Source organism: Lathamus discolor, chromosome Z (genome assembly GCF_037157495.1).
Source record: "Lathamus discolor isolate bLatDis1 chromosome Z, bLatDis1.hap1, whole genome shotgun sequence".
In the NCBI taxonomy this organism is placed as follows: Eukaryota; Metazoa; Chordata; class Aves; order Psittaciformes; family Psittacidae; genus Lathamus; species Lathamus discolor.
Genome location: NC_088909.1, coordinates 49,760,700 through 49,775,780, shown reverse-complemented (window position 1 = coordinate 49,775,780; position 15,081 = coordinate 49,760,700). Strand labels below are relative to the sequence as shown.

Below are 15,081 nucleotides of genomic sequence, written 5' to 3'. Positions count from 1 at the left end.
CATTTCTATAAATATATTCTTTATTTTCAAGTACTGCGAGGACTTCTTCAGTGACAGACTGGGAGTCATCTTACTAAACTCCAGCCCCATGTAAAGTAAGTTAGTCATAAGCGCTTCCTTGGCCAGTTCCGTGAGAAGTGCTCTTCTGAAAGGTCGTTCAGACTGCCCTAAGGATAGGGAATCTGAGACACATAGGATAAATCTTTCCCTGAAGGTGTCTCTCTCTTTCCATGGTTTATGAATTACCTGCTGCAATCAGAGAATTTCTACTTTATGTTCTTTTGACTGCAGTTAAGAAACTATGTACTACCACCATCATCACCACTATTTTGAAACAAAAGGACTCATTTGTTTACACTTTAAAGAGTAAAAAAGAAAAAAAATCGCAACTTGCTAAAAAATCTCTCATTTCTGAGGCAGATGATGACACCTCAAACACAGTAGGGCTTACTACAGCTCATCAGCCACAGATTCAGTTGAGAATGGATAAAATACTTGCACAATCTTAAATCTTCAGAGGAACAGCTAAAGCATTTCCACGTGAGCACCCAAGATCTGCTTTCTAGTATCACACCTGCTGAAGAGGACTGACATTATCGTGTCTGATTTTGGTATTATCTTTACCATTTACTTTACAGGCAAATCTAACAAAAGATCAGCATGGTTCACACTAAGGGAAGTTCAATAAAGAAACAATTTAACTTGGAATTCATGAAGAGAGGTAAAAAAATACCACACAACCAACAGCCCAAATCAACTCCATTAATAATCACTAACTTTTCTTAACTATTGTAGTAGAAATCAGAGTTGACTGTATTCTGCTGCATGCAGCATAATTCATTATTAATCAACACATTTCTCTTCATGTCTGCAACAGCCAGTAACACCACACTGAGATGTTTTCTGCTTTAAAATAAAATCACCTTCCCTCTCCTCCTAGACCTAGAAAAGGGTACATCACAGCATGTTACCTAACTTCCTCTTATTACGAAGTTTAACTTAAGCTTAGAGTTGTTAAAGTGCATGTCATAGAATCATAGAATGGTTAGGATCGGAAAAGACCTTAAGATCATCTAGTTCCAACGCCCTGTCATGGGCAGGAACACCTCACACTAAACCATGTCACCCAAGACTCCACCCAACCTGGCCTTAAACACTGTCAGGGATGGAGCATTCACAACTTCCTTGGGCAACCCATTCCAGTGCCAAACCACCCTCACAGTAATAGAATCATAGAATAGTCAGGGTTGGAAAGGACCTTAAGATCATCTAGTTCCAAGGCCCTGCCATGTCCTGTCCACCTCTCATTAAAGTTCACATAAACCTTGACTTTCCTTGACTTCTGCAGAAGCTGGATGCAGCCAGAAATGGTGCCTCACACTGGTCTGGCATAATATTACCACAAATCCAGGACACACTGAAGTACTGAATCAGGAAACTGAGGCTTCGGGCAGTGTTTATGACAGTGAAGTTAATACCAGAGAAGGTGCGGCTTCTGTGCTAGGGATTTCCTTATGCCCCTTATTTTTAGTCACTATTCACTTCTTTTGCCACTTCGTAGATTTTCACATTCTGTTCTCAAGGGTCAGAGTGTTATGTCAAGCCTGGGCTGCAGGACAGAAAGCAAAACGTTTATCTCTGTCACTTTACCTGCAAACAATGCAACGTTGGCATGCTTTGCATCATAGGGGCACCTGGCCATCCCACTGAATTCATCTCCTAGAACTTCCAGGGTATCCATCTGAAAAATGAAAGGAAGCTCTTTAGAGAGAGAAAAAACTTCTTACCCAGGATGAGGCTTGCGACAGGTGTTTCTTCTTTTCTGGGCAGGGAGGAAGGTGCTTTCTCTAACTATGCACCTCCTACAAGTTAAAAACCCGACAAAAGTCATGGTGTTAAAATCAATCTGAAAAAAGTGCATGCAGTAAATCAGGCATTCTTTTGGATCTAATCACTCTTACCCCAACACATTTTACAAAAGTCTTCAGTCTATATTTTATCTGTACACAAGCTTCCTGTTGAACTGTAGCAGGCTATGTGGCCTGTGGTTCTGGCAAGGATACAAAATTTATCCTCATCAGTTATGCAACAGAAGCGCTCTTATACACAGAAAAGACTGCAAGCCACAGCAGTCAGAAGAAACAACACTAGGACAATTATCTGTGTGTGCATTTTTCTCCCCAAAGTCCAAAGATCCTTCTGCTCTAGTCTCAACAGTGGTGCTCTCTGTCTTGATTTGCATACTCAGAAGGATGCTCTTGAAGTCTAACTCTATCAGTTGAGTCTGTGTCACGGAGAAATCCTCTTACCGTCAAGCAAGAATTAATCTGTGCGGGAACTGTAAAATCTGAAGCTTAAGTGTAACTCCTGGGAAATAAATTCACCCTGAGCACTGATAATCATACAAATGTACAGGTCAACTTTACACTAAGTTCAAGTGGGTTTAGTGAGCTATGGGGGAAAGATACAGCTCTTACCTCTTTAAGATTCTTATACTATCATATTTTGGGAGTAAGAATCTTTCTAGCATATTCAAGTAACTTCAGCAGCTCATACTGTATAAACCACATACAATACAAATTCATAGAGCATGAAAAATAACCCTCCTGGCACCATCAACTTTTAGCTTGCATGTTAAAGCACCCAAGTCCTCCAGTGGTCACCATTTGTTTTCTGTCATGTACCCTTCCTGTCAGAACCCACTCTGAAAGGAATTGTGTTTATGCGAGGGCCTATCCACACTTCCACATCGGCAGGGTGGAAGAATACCCCTGTTTTCTGCTTGGCACAACTTTAGTTCTCTATATATACTGCAGAAATACATGGAGGAAAAGCTAGGACAGGTACTGGAGAGACCTCCAGCTGGCTCCAAGAGGTACCACTATCCAGCCTCTGCAGCTGAGCAACAGGTGAAGCAGTGTGCAGAGCCCATGCATCACAGTGAATGAGATGTCTGCAGTAAGGGTAAGGAGGGCCATTTATATGCCTCCCCTCAGGATGCCAACGAAATAGCTGTATTAAAAGACACCTTTCTTGCAAGTGGTGTGGTTGAGATTTGTCAGCTCCATTAATGGCACTAAAAGCTAAAAAATTACAAAACTGTGCTGGAAGACTAAAGACAGCATTGAGACCAAGAAGCTTCATTACATGCTAGGAGCATGAAGCGAGAAAAGAAGAAATGGCTGTTAACAAAGTAGCTATCTGCACCACACAATTAGCATGACACAGGCTTGTGTTTTTATTCAAATCTGATTCTTCCTTCACAGATGGAAAGAAAAGACTATTCCAAACTTCAGTGTTTCCTAGAACTAGCCATCACAGTGGCTAAACAAAGTAAAGCAGCACTGCAGAAAAAGCAAGCAAGAGAAGCAGTCACAGCGAATACCACTAAGGAAGTTGATTTCCTGGATGTTAATGTCTTTACTCTGGTTTGGTTTTTTAATTACAATAACTCTGAGCCCAGTGAAATGAATGAGAATTGTGCTGTAACTTTATCAGAAACAGCGCCATCAAAGCTGAATTTTCTTTTTCCTAAAGAAGGATGAGAAATGACCTGTGGGACGTAGCAGTGCCTGGAAAAGCAGAGTCTGTATATTAAAAGGGCCTAAACAAATTAATTTCAAAATTACTTCAGAGACATACACTGTTGGGGGTAATATCAGATTATACTGGTGCAAACCTGAGAAAATGGGAAGCATTTGAATAAATGCGGATAACCAGGATACACTATGTCAAAGGAAGACACTGGGGTCAGTGAATTAATGTTGAGTATCCATAGACCAGCACAGTTTTCTACACTGCTCAGGACAATGTTTTGGTTTTACAGAGTCTCAGTTAGTGAGAAATACATCACCCTCCTGCTGTACCTGTACCACAAGGAACTGTGGAGATCTGCTGTCAATCACTTTTACAGCACACAATGCCATAGGATAGCTGCAGCTACTTGCTGGGTGCCCAACACCAATCTTCTTGGAGTTTGCTGTGCTAAGCCCTCAAGTGTCTTAAGTGCTGGCTTTGGTATTGAGAACAGTACAACAGAGACACTTAAAATGTGCTCCTCCAGAGGTAACCCTTAGCATAAGTTTACAACTTGATATGGGTGTCAGTAACAAGCTGAGGAACTTTTTGAAGAGTGACTGCATCCCCAAGCAGGGATCTGAAGGACTCTGCATCTGTGGAGGGCAATACGAACTAGCAATAAACTCTTGATGTGCAGGAGTTGAAAAGAGGTAGGTAATCAGCCCAAGAAATCCTCAGAAAAACAATCAATATTGAGCTCTGTAGCACTGAAACAAGCGGGGATAAATGCTGCAGAGTTAAATGATACACTGTTGAATGGCAACCTCATGCTGCTGCCAGCAGAGTCACAATAAATCCAACAGAAAGACAAGGCATAAATGAAATCCCACAAACAGATCACATACCTTGTAATTCCTGCAAGAAGGGTTGAATGCATTTGTTCCACAGATAAACAGTGTATCCTCATTTCTTTTTAGGAGAACCTTAATAAAATTATGACATTCATCCTGAAGAAAAATAATAAAATAATTTCAACTACTGTATTTTGAGTGTCAGGTTTTATTTTTATGCCCTGATATTTCATTATCAGGTCTAAAATGAAACTGGCTGGTAGCCACTGTGATATTTTCGGCTTTATTTCATCTATGTTTAACTGACAATGACCAAGATGCAACTGATTTATATTCTCGTGGTGAAAAATGGTTACAAAGAACTGAAGATATTGTATTAATATCATAGCTCAGATTTTGCTATTGTTCACACAGGTGAATTCTGTTTTAAAGCTGCTGCTTTCCCCAAAAGTGAAAAATCTGATCTTCCTCTCACTTAATGCTGCTGCAAGACTGTAGCATCACCAATGCAATGTACTGACATAAAGCATCTGTAACTAGAAGGGGAAGCAGGGGTAAAGAGTCGAGGAGTCTGCATCTAATTCTGATACCACATGTGCTAGTCATAGGTCATATACAGTAGGTTAAAACTGGTGTGAGAAACAGTCCTTCAACATCTGTACACATTCATGCTTTCTGATGCCTTATATGCTTTCTGATGCTTTACACAAACTTAACCGTAAATTCCTTCCAGAGGATGGACAGCAGCACTTAGCTTTTGAGGCAAGTGGCAAGCAAAATCAGTACACTAAGCATTATATCCAAAATCCTCAGTGTCTTAAGTATTTCATGATATTCCTGTGTCTCCTGTTGTAATGTTTTATCACATTAAAAGTAAACTATTTTTGCAAATTAAAGCCTTCAGTAAGTTGATGGAAAAAGCAATTACTAGCAAGAAGTGAATGGCATGATCCATTCCACATCACAGACAGCAGCCTGAGATAATAGTGAAGCAACTAAACTAAAGTGGCAGATGCAGAAGAAATGAAAATTGCCTACCTTATGTTTTCCCTTCATTCTGCATGTGTCTACATCAGCTTGTCTAGATTTCCATGTCAATTTCTGCAAGGATCAAGAAAGAAATCAATTAGAGCCCAGAGGTTGTTGCATTTAATTTCAGAAGTATAAGTCCCTTAGGGAAGACTAGCTGTTGAACATATATTTATTGAAAGCTTTCTGCACCCTTTCTCCATGATTAATTCACCACAACAATGAAAGATCAGTGATGTGGAGCATGCACTTAATTTTGTATTGCCATCTATTCATTAGACTAGAAATGTATCCCTTTTTTTTAAGCCTAAGCCAACAGAATTCAGCAATAGACCAGGTTGCTAAAATATGTGCGTTTTTCTTGAAAACACTAGATCCTCTCTTCTTTTAACTTGATATTGTTCTGCAAATCAGAAGAAACATTTATGGACTAGATACTTTAAGTGGATTCTAAATAAAATACGTATTCTGGAAGATAATATTTTAGCTTAGCAAAGAAATCAAATTCACATAATTCTTATTAGCTCAATTCAGCTACCAGGCCCAGGAAGCCCTCTACCTATCAAGACACTGCTGACTTTTATCTGCTAACACTCTTTCACCAGAACATTTACAGGCAAATCCTAGCCTGGATATTTTTGTGATGAGTTTCAGGAGTGGTCAAATGTGGTAGGCTGATCAATTATAATAAAACTTTAAAACCATATAGCCTAAGTTAGTAATGCCTCAGGCACTATTGCCACGATAGGCCTGTTAGTGTTTCCCACCAGTAAACTGAGACACTGCATTCGTGAAGGGCTCCAAGCTGAAAGAGTAACCATGACTGTTTAGTTCCACTACAACCTTGTACCCTTGCTTCTGACGAATAACTGGCCATAAGCTCATCTTCAACATCACTCATAGTTACAATGAAATACTCTCACCTCCTACAGTAGATTAATCTAATGTCCAAATTCATATGATTTTCTGCTCGACCAAGGCTGTATATGGCACATATTGCACTGCATGAATGCAATGCAAAGGAGCTGAAGGGAAAGTTTTTCTAGTGTGTTTATGTTAATACACAATATGGTAATGCAGACAAAGCTTTTAGGTTGAATGAAACTTCCCATGGAGATAATGTGAATATATCTACAAAGTGATGTTATAATAAGATTTTATTTAGTGAGCACTTGCATGAGTGAATAAAATTTGTGTGCATGAAAATATGTAAATACCACTGGCTTTTTATGATGAAAGTTCTGGTATACTTAATTGGGATAGTATAGCTATTACAGAAAACTGCTGAATATAAATTAATAGATGTTTGACAGATGTTCCATCAGGGACTTCACTGTATTTCAGTATAGATTGCTTATCAGCCCAGCTAAATCACTTCTCAGAAATTCACAGAGGACATGATTGCTATTCTAGCTTTCCTCAAATATGATTAGCAATGCCATCTTACTTGCTTGTTACAGCTTTTACAGCAGCACAGGCAAGTTGTTCGAAACAATGTCATCGTCCTATTTATCTTAAGTTTGTTCTAGTGTCCTTGCTTTGTGGATGATGATAAAAGCTACTTACTTTGCTAAAATAAATTTCTTCTGTATGTGATGTGTCCATATCAACAGTATAAATATGGTCCCTGTAAATGAAGGCAAATGAACACAAAGTCAAATGGAGCAGTCAGTTCATTTTCTGTGAAGAGAGTTATCTATCACAAGATAATCCATAATCCATTCAAAAAAGATCACAGGTCTTACCACAGAACATTACTGGCAGCATTGCGTGCTTCTCCCAGAAAAGCACTTTCATATATAAACTGTTTTCCTTCCCATTAAGAAAAAAAAAGAAAAATTCTACAAAACCTCAAAGCAAGATTCTATCCCAAAAGCAATTATTTGAACAAATGAGATTTTGGAAAGATGAGCCTCATATAATTTCTGCTCTATAGGTCCTATGGCAGATGCCACAGTCTAGCATGCAGATGCTTTTGCTCTCTCCCTTTCTTCCTCTCTCCCTTTTTTTTTATTTATTTATTTATTTATTTAAAATTACATGCCTAACCTCAGCTGTGATAATCTGATTGATAACATGATAGACATGAGGCCGACAGCCACGAAGCTATACAGAGAAATCATTTTTCACACACTGGTGGCCAAACTAAACTAAAAAAAATACTCTGCTGGAAAAAGTTCACATTTCTTGATTGCATTCACTTTCCGGTTTTCCTGAGAACCTGTCCTTCTCTACAATTAGCTGCCAATCTCTCCCTGGAAAGAGGAAATAGGCTCAGCTACTCAGGTAAAGAGATATTCATAAACATTCTCCTCTCTGGAAACTGAGAACAAGGACATATCTATATGAAACCTAAAATGTGGAAAAAAAAAAAAACAAAAGAAAACAAAAAACACCCCAAACCCCACCAACCCATAACACTGTAGTTAACTGCCACATCAAATTTGGACTGAGCATCTCATTTTTCCTGGAAGTAACACAGGCTTTTTTCCAAAATGCAGGCAGTTTTGCATCTGGAGCATGATCCACAGCACTGAAGGTGTCTGTTGAAAGTAGGATACAGACTCTTCCCATTTCAGAAATCCTTGCTCTCAGAGTTAACTTTGTTTTCTTGGGTTTTGGGGAAACAGTGCTAGTCTCTTCAATAAAGCAAACACAAAATACTGCTATAAAAGGAATAAGCAACACTTCTCTCATGTGGAGAAAAGAGGCATCATTGTTGCAGGGAACTGGCTTTTAAAAATCTACTGTTTGTTATGGTGCTCGAGGCTGTCTGCTTTGTGTGACACCAAAGTGAGGAGTGGTTGGTTTCTCCTTTTCCAGACACTGTAAAACCAGAGCTGTCATTTACTCCCAAGATTGGTATAAATTTTCAGTTTACTCTTTGCCTGACTTTACTGGTAGAGCATTGGTCAGGGTTGGTACTGGAACATACCGGTACCTATTATACCAGCTTCATAGATTACTGTACAGTTACCTTTTAATGTACATCACCCTTTGTTACTGTCACTCATACTGCATAAAAGTAGGAACAAAACCTCTTGAATTGCAAACTAAGTGCAGCTCGAGCTCTAAAAACCTTCTTCCAGTGCAGCTCTTGATTTTAATCATCGGTGTTGCTTTCCAATGATTATGATTTATTTTTAAACAAGACAATTAGAAAACATAGTGGTGGTACTCAGAATGAGTCTTGAGTTACATACTTCTACTCTCAATAAAACAGCTTCCAGAGGAGCTAACTCTCTGGTTCAAGAAACAGTTCAAGGAAAACTCTGATGTTAAGTTACAGGATCATCTGAAAGAGGGTTAGTATCAGGCAAATTACCTATAATTTTCTCATGCTGTACGTGAAATGTAGTCACTGACGACGTCAGCAGAGAGCGAAAGAGCTGTCAAATTGAGGGGAGGGCTCTCTAACCACAGACAATGTGGGATTGTCCTTGTCCTCCTTTTCCCACTGCTGCCCGACTCCTACTATCTACTAGCAATGGTGTGTGTACAGCTCACTGCTAATTAAGTTATTCTAACACAAATTGACTTAATCCCGGAGCTTCCGTTTTTCCCACCTCCAGTCAGCAGAACCCGGTTTTGTTGCCATGGCATAATCTTGTGGAGGAAGGGAATTTAAATAATGCCACCGGCTGTGCATGACCCTTGGCCACTCAGTGCATCATCTGGAAATGTGTAGCTGCAAATGAGGAGGCAGCCATCCCAATGCTTCAAGGGCTCAATAAACTGTTTTGTACATACACATGAGGGGTGGCAGATAATGTGAACAAAAGCTGCCACCACACAAGACATTGGGAGGAGTAGTCATGGAAAACTTATAAAAGGGTGTGTGTGCTTGGGTGCGGGCGAGTGTGAGAGAGACAGCGAGGGAGAACCCTTCCCACGAGAAAAAAACCCCAGAGCTGCTCCTCTGCAGACTGCAAGCCAGATACTTGGACAGCACGGCTACATGGGCTTCAGCTAAATTATTCTCATTTGTATTGGCTGGATACGTTTGCCTGATAACATGAAATAAAGCCTTTCCGAAGCGACACAATATTTTATTTGGTAATAGCTAAATACAGGAGTCACGTATGCCGTATGACAAAATGAGCAACTGACAGACAGAAATTTTGTTCTACGCCAGTCGATCAGTATTAAACTGTTAGAAGCTCTCGAATCTGAGTTAGTCCTCTCCTGCACACAGAAATGGTCTCCAAAATCAACACTGTATTTTCTAAAGCAAGCAAACAAACAGAAAACCCCAACCCAAACCCAGCAACCCCAAAATAGAAACTATCAATGTTTACGCATTTGTTTTGATTGCTTTTCAGATAATTGGGTACAAACATTAACTCGGCATCACTGCACTTCCATGTCTAAAAAAAAGCATGAAAGCAACGTCTGATATGACAGCTAAGGGATTTATGTTAGCTTCAGTTTTCAAACGATCTTGGTACGAAACTCTTTGAGAAACACCTTCGATTGTGTACAAATTTGCCTCAGTGTCTGGATTTACTGTTACCTCTAAAAGGGATGCAGTATTGGAGTTATAAACTTTTATTCACACTAGTTATTCAAGGATGACTCATTTTCTGAATTTTATTACTTAAAGATAAAAATGACCTTTGAATTTTAACTACTATCACATAGGCTTCTCAGCCCAGCAGGGGATTCATTCAGTTACATGTGGAGAGGAAAAGAATATGTCAAAGAGGTTTTGAGTTACCAAAGTGTAAGAAGATATTTTCTTCTTTGCGTTTGTGTAAGTAAAAAACAGATCAGGGCTTTATTCTTTTTTGTAGGTTGCAAGACCCTAGGAGTATATGAGCACTCTCAGTGTAGTAAACTGTTTTATAAAAATACATAGTCACATAATACGTAAGAATGCATGTTTCACATCCCCCAAGTGTTAGCATTCTTTATATAATTTGTGCATACAGTGGTTTCATATCCCAAAATGTTTGCTGGGTTTTCCTGCTGTAATGCCAGTTGCTTGGGCACCGCGACAGTCTAATTGCGTCAATCTCAGTCTGGGAACAAACTATGAATACAGCAGAGCAAAATCCACAAAGCGGATTTACCACCTTCTCACTGCAAATGATTTCCTAATTTAAAGGGAAACAAGGAAAACAAAGGGAACTCAGCCATGAAAAGGAGGAAATCCTGCTACAACTTTTCAAACCCGTTCAGCCCGTTCCCCCGCCCCTCTCATTATCGCACTAAATGCAGCAAAAATACTAATCCCTGAGCTCAGGGAAAGTGCAGGGAGGCCTTGCTGTGGGGCTAGCCGCTTTCTGTGCTATACAACCAACACCACGGCAGCTCCTGTGGAAGGATACATGCTCTCTGCACAGACTTGACGCAGGGGCTTGGCGTGACTGAGAACCCAGAGCTCTGCCGCCCCACACAAACCGGCCTATGTGAGAAGCCTGAGAAGCTGCATTTAGCTGGTACAGCAGCAGTGCCGGGTAGGGGACCAGGTAGAAGTGTGGTTGTCTACCAGCCAGGGACATGAGTAACAACAGCTCTCAGTGACCCTGCTGTTGTAATGCAACTAATTACTTGGTGCCAAGTGGAGACTGACAGGCAGATTTATAACACAGGATACATCTGATCACCCACAAGATGGGGAGAGGCTGTTGGAGAAGAAAGATAGGCAGCTCCCGGCTGCTGCCAAAGGCTCTGAGGACAGAGCTTGTGGTGAGAGGCTGCCTGTTCAGCAGCTGTTCCCTCTCACCTCCTGGCCATCCCACCCACCACTTCTCCCATCTGCAGCAACGGCCTGGCTCTCTACGGCAGGTCCCAAATGGGATCTGGGACCAAGAGCTCCTAAACTGGATAACCCATCCTTGATAATCTGGACCTTTCTCTCCTTCTGCCTGCATCCATCAGGTAATGGATCTAAGATTATTAATCTCCTTTGCTAGCAACAGGCAGGGAAAGGAAGTGTTAACATCTGATCTGTGCCAGGTTGGAAGCTGTATAAATTGGAGTAGCTCCACCATCAGTATGGCACTCATGGTGCCATGCTGAGCTATTCAAACTGAATGGGTAGCTCCACATGCAATTTTGATAAAAAGGCATGTGCTTGTATCTGCACAGTATAGCTCTCCAAAAAAATCCATGCACCAAATTCAATTAACCTTGCTGAACACAACAAAAGAATAGCAGCAAACACGTTTGCCTCTTTTTTTGTCTTAAGAAGTTAAAAATATGCCTAAACCAGCAATGTTACAGTTTCATAACTCTTGTCCCAAAATGCATTTGTGCACCAGCAGAATCATTCTTTAGAATATGTCATTAATGGTGTGCACAAACAAAATTACAGGGAGAGGACAAACTCCCTCTTCCATGGGACTAAACAATCTCTCTGGCAACTTCACTGGTGCTGAGGCAAGGTGTAGTCCAAAAGGAGGTGGAGGTGTGTAGACCTGAAGGGACTGGCTCAGCACCTTGCAAAACTGAACCTCAGTTGAGGTTTCCAGCGTGTTTTACTAACAGGCTGCAAACCTGTCTCCGAGTGTGAGAAAATCCTGAAATTAACATGAAAAAGAACTCGGAATATCCCTGGTCTCCCCCCTCCTCTGAAAGCAGCAAGGGAGGAGCAGCAAAGCAGGGGACTACTGACCTAGCAGCAACGTAGAGGGTCCTGTTCATGACCATGACCAGCTGGATGTCCAGCCGGTGCCTCTGCGTGGTGTTCCGCCCTGGTTTGTGACCCACAAACACCGGATACTGTCTTGTATCTGCGGAAAGGTAAAAAAACAAACAGGGTCAAAAGAGAATCACAAACTGAAACAGTGCTAACATGGAGCACCATGGGGCCCAGCTACAGCCAGCTCCTGTGGTTTCTGTTCTACCCCAGCAGTATAGCCTGGAGTTGGAAGGCATGAGTACAGAGGGCTGGAGAGTTCTTCAAGGTTACAGTCATCTTTGCAGCTGCAAAGGAGAAAGTCATCACCTCTGTAGAAGAAAAAAATTGCAAGGGTTTTTAGAGTGTAAAGCCATTCTGGAGCCCTTGGCACAAAGGTACACAGCCCTTTCTCACAGCTTTTCTTTCACTGTTTGCAAAGCTTAAATGCTTGCTCCTGGCTGCCAAAGTGTGTCTAGCAGGACAAAGCTGTTCCACAGTGGCTCATCAATCACCACACGGACTGGACTGGTAGTAGTTAAAGCAAAAGACTTGGCTTTCCTTGGTTCAAACTGCCAGCTCCCTGGGTTTCCTACAGGATTGCACTGCCATCGTAGAACAGCTGTGGGGATTTCTGAGAAACAGTGGGAAACCACAACTTGAACTTTATAATATGAAAATCACTGCATATTATTTGGCAACCAGTCTGATACTCCAGTTCTTCTGGCAGCTGGACAGCAATACTGACTGGAAGCCCTGGACTGAGCATATGCTATTGACAAGTCAGCTTTCCCCCCCCTGCTCTACCAGGAAGAATATTTATTCACTGTGTTTCCACGAATTTTTTAATGAGACCTCAGCATACATGGTGTCTGCTGCTGCTCCCCAGCTATCTGTGAGTACAGCCTATAACAACACTGAATACTTCTGCCCAAGGACCACCTTGCTGGTAGACTTCACATGTATACATGATCATGACATCTAGATGTACAAACTAAGGTACTCGTTAAGTAAACAAAATGACAGAAAACAGGAGGAGGATAAACCTCTGATGAGCATCATCATCAATGCACAACTGCTGCATGTGCATGTTATACAGAGCTGACTAGTATCTAGCTGTCCCTGAGCTTCTTCCCCATCAATAAGCCTTCCCAGCAACCTGGAGCTGTTTGAAGAAGCCTATTTCTTGTGAAACTCACCTTCTGCTTTAGTGTTTTTAGCTATTGTCCTCTAAAAGTATTTTCTCTGTTAAGTTTGGTCGAAGTATTGATTCCCGTCATGGCTTCAGCAAAGCACCCAAGAGTGTCATGTGTCAGAAAGCCTGGTGATAAAACTGGATAGAAACAGGAACTTCCCTGTGATCCGGATACTGAGAACTCTTGGAGAAACAAAGGCAGCCCAGGCAAGATTTACGTTCAGAAGCTGAATCCTTCTAACCAAGTCCTACATGCAAATGGCAAGTTTAACTCTCAGGCTGTTCTCTGTCCAGTACCAGTAGTTTCCTCCGTAACTCATGGACCCATCATGAGCTGGGGGCCTGCACATTCATGTCCATTTCAGCATGCCATGCTGCAGAGGAAGAAGCTCTCCCATGTTCCATTTCTCCAAAAGGATGAAGACTGGCTATTTCTGCATTTGCAAGGATGGCTACTATCACGATTCTGGAGAGTGAAAATATCAGTGCTAAAGACCCAGTGGTCACACTAGACATGTTTCAGCAGGGTTTGCCTCAGAGCAGTTCTGCTCTGTTCTTCTATCCCAGATACCTATTAGCATCTGGAACACATTAAGTTTGTCCCTGGAGTCTGTCTTTTGGCTTGTCTCAAGACAGACAGGTTTACAGGTGCCAAGGCCACCCCAAAGCACAGTAAGCAATGACAAGCAAGAAATTCACTTTAAAAGCAAATTCCTGACCCAAAGTAGGCTTAAACATAAGCCTATTAATTTCTGTCTTGCTACCCCTTAGCAATACTTCTAGAGACCCAAGCGCTAAAGACTTCCTTTTAAACATCTGAACCTTTGGGACTTTGTAAGACTTTTCTTTGTCGTAATTGTAATTGAACTGAGGTAAATGTGAAAGAATCAGTTATGCTTAGCCTGACTGGCATGGCAAAATGCACAGAAAGCTCTCCACCTGTTTAGCCAGCAAATCTCGATACTGATTCACAGCTGTTTGCATTACCCTAGATTTTGGAGTGTTTGCCAATTACTGCTGGTAAGAAAGAAGAGAGATTCTGTTACAAAAGATTCTTTGTCTTGATTTGTTTTTTAGCTACATTTCCAGCTTAGCAAAAAATGTCTAATGCTAAAGTGGAATCCATCAGAGCTTAAAGGAGTAAATTTAATTATTTGTATTAGATCAACAAATTATACTTTCAAAGCTCAGCTACTTTAGTGTGCTATGCCTGATACTCTGAGGTACTTCACTGGTTATCCAGAACTACATTTCCACAAGTCAGGTGAGGGACATTTTGATTACGGGACAGGGAAGGGGGAAGAAGGCTTCTCTCCTTTGCTGCTGGATAGAGCAAGATATGTGGTTTGATTATGTGATGGAAATGTCTATTTGAGAAGGAGGAAGGTCATGGTTCTGGAAGTTCAAGCAGTTTTCCACCTAGTAGCCATAAGTCAATGTGAAAAAGTCATGTTCCTATATTAGTATATGAGATTGTTAACTGGCTGATCTGAGATATTCATTGCATTCAACAAAATACTGTTGAAGTCCCCTGATTAAGCAAATGAAGTCCCCTGGCCTCTTATACTTACAGTTGCCATGCGAAATACTGATTGGCTCAGAATCTTCTGGGAAACCAGCCCCAGCAAAGTGTAGCAGTGTGAAATATAGCAGCAAGGCTTCTGACCTCATAGTAGTTTAGCTGGGAGGCTTCACTTCTTCACTTCACCCTGCGGAAGACAAACAGGGGTTTAAGCACCTTCTGTTGGTTCAGTTTTAACCACTGCATACAGAAAACTAAAAAGAGTCAATGGAAAGCAAAGGGAGATTTCCTGCTCCTCAAGCATCTCACCGTACCTGAGGAAGGATCCCATGTTTCTAAGCAG

General features: G+C 41.2%; 1 protein-coding gene across 5 annotated transcripts in view; it reads right to left on the bottom strand.

The window, feature by feature from the left end:
* SEMA6A (semaphorin 6A) overlaps positions 1-15,081 on the bottom strand; it is a 116,980-nt gene that overhangs the window by 50,236 nt on the left and 51,663 nt on the right. For all 5 annotated transcript variants that reach the window (XM_065661906.1, XM_065661904.1, XM_065661902.1 and 2 more), the window contains exons 2-7: positions 14,788-14,925; positions 12,019-12,136; positions 6,966-7,026; positions 5,409-5,471; positions 4,425-4,526; positions 1,651-1,741 (exon numbers count right to left, since the gene is read on the bottom strand). In XM_065661906.1, coding sequence (XP_065517978.1) covers positions 1,651-1,741; positions 4,425-4,526; positions 5,409-5,471; positions 6,966-7,026; positions 12,019-12,136; positions 14,788-14,887 — 535 coding nt within the window. In that variant the 5' untranslated portion in view covers positions 14,888-14,925. The remainder of the gene's footprint in view (positions 1-1,650; positions 1,742-4,424; positions 4,527-5,408; positions 5,472-6,965; positions 7,027-12,018; positions 12,137-14,787; positions 14,926-15,081) is intronic.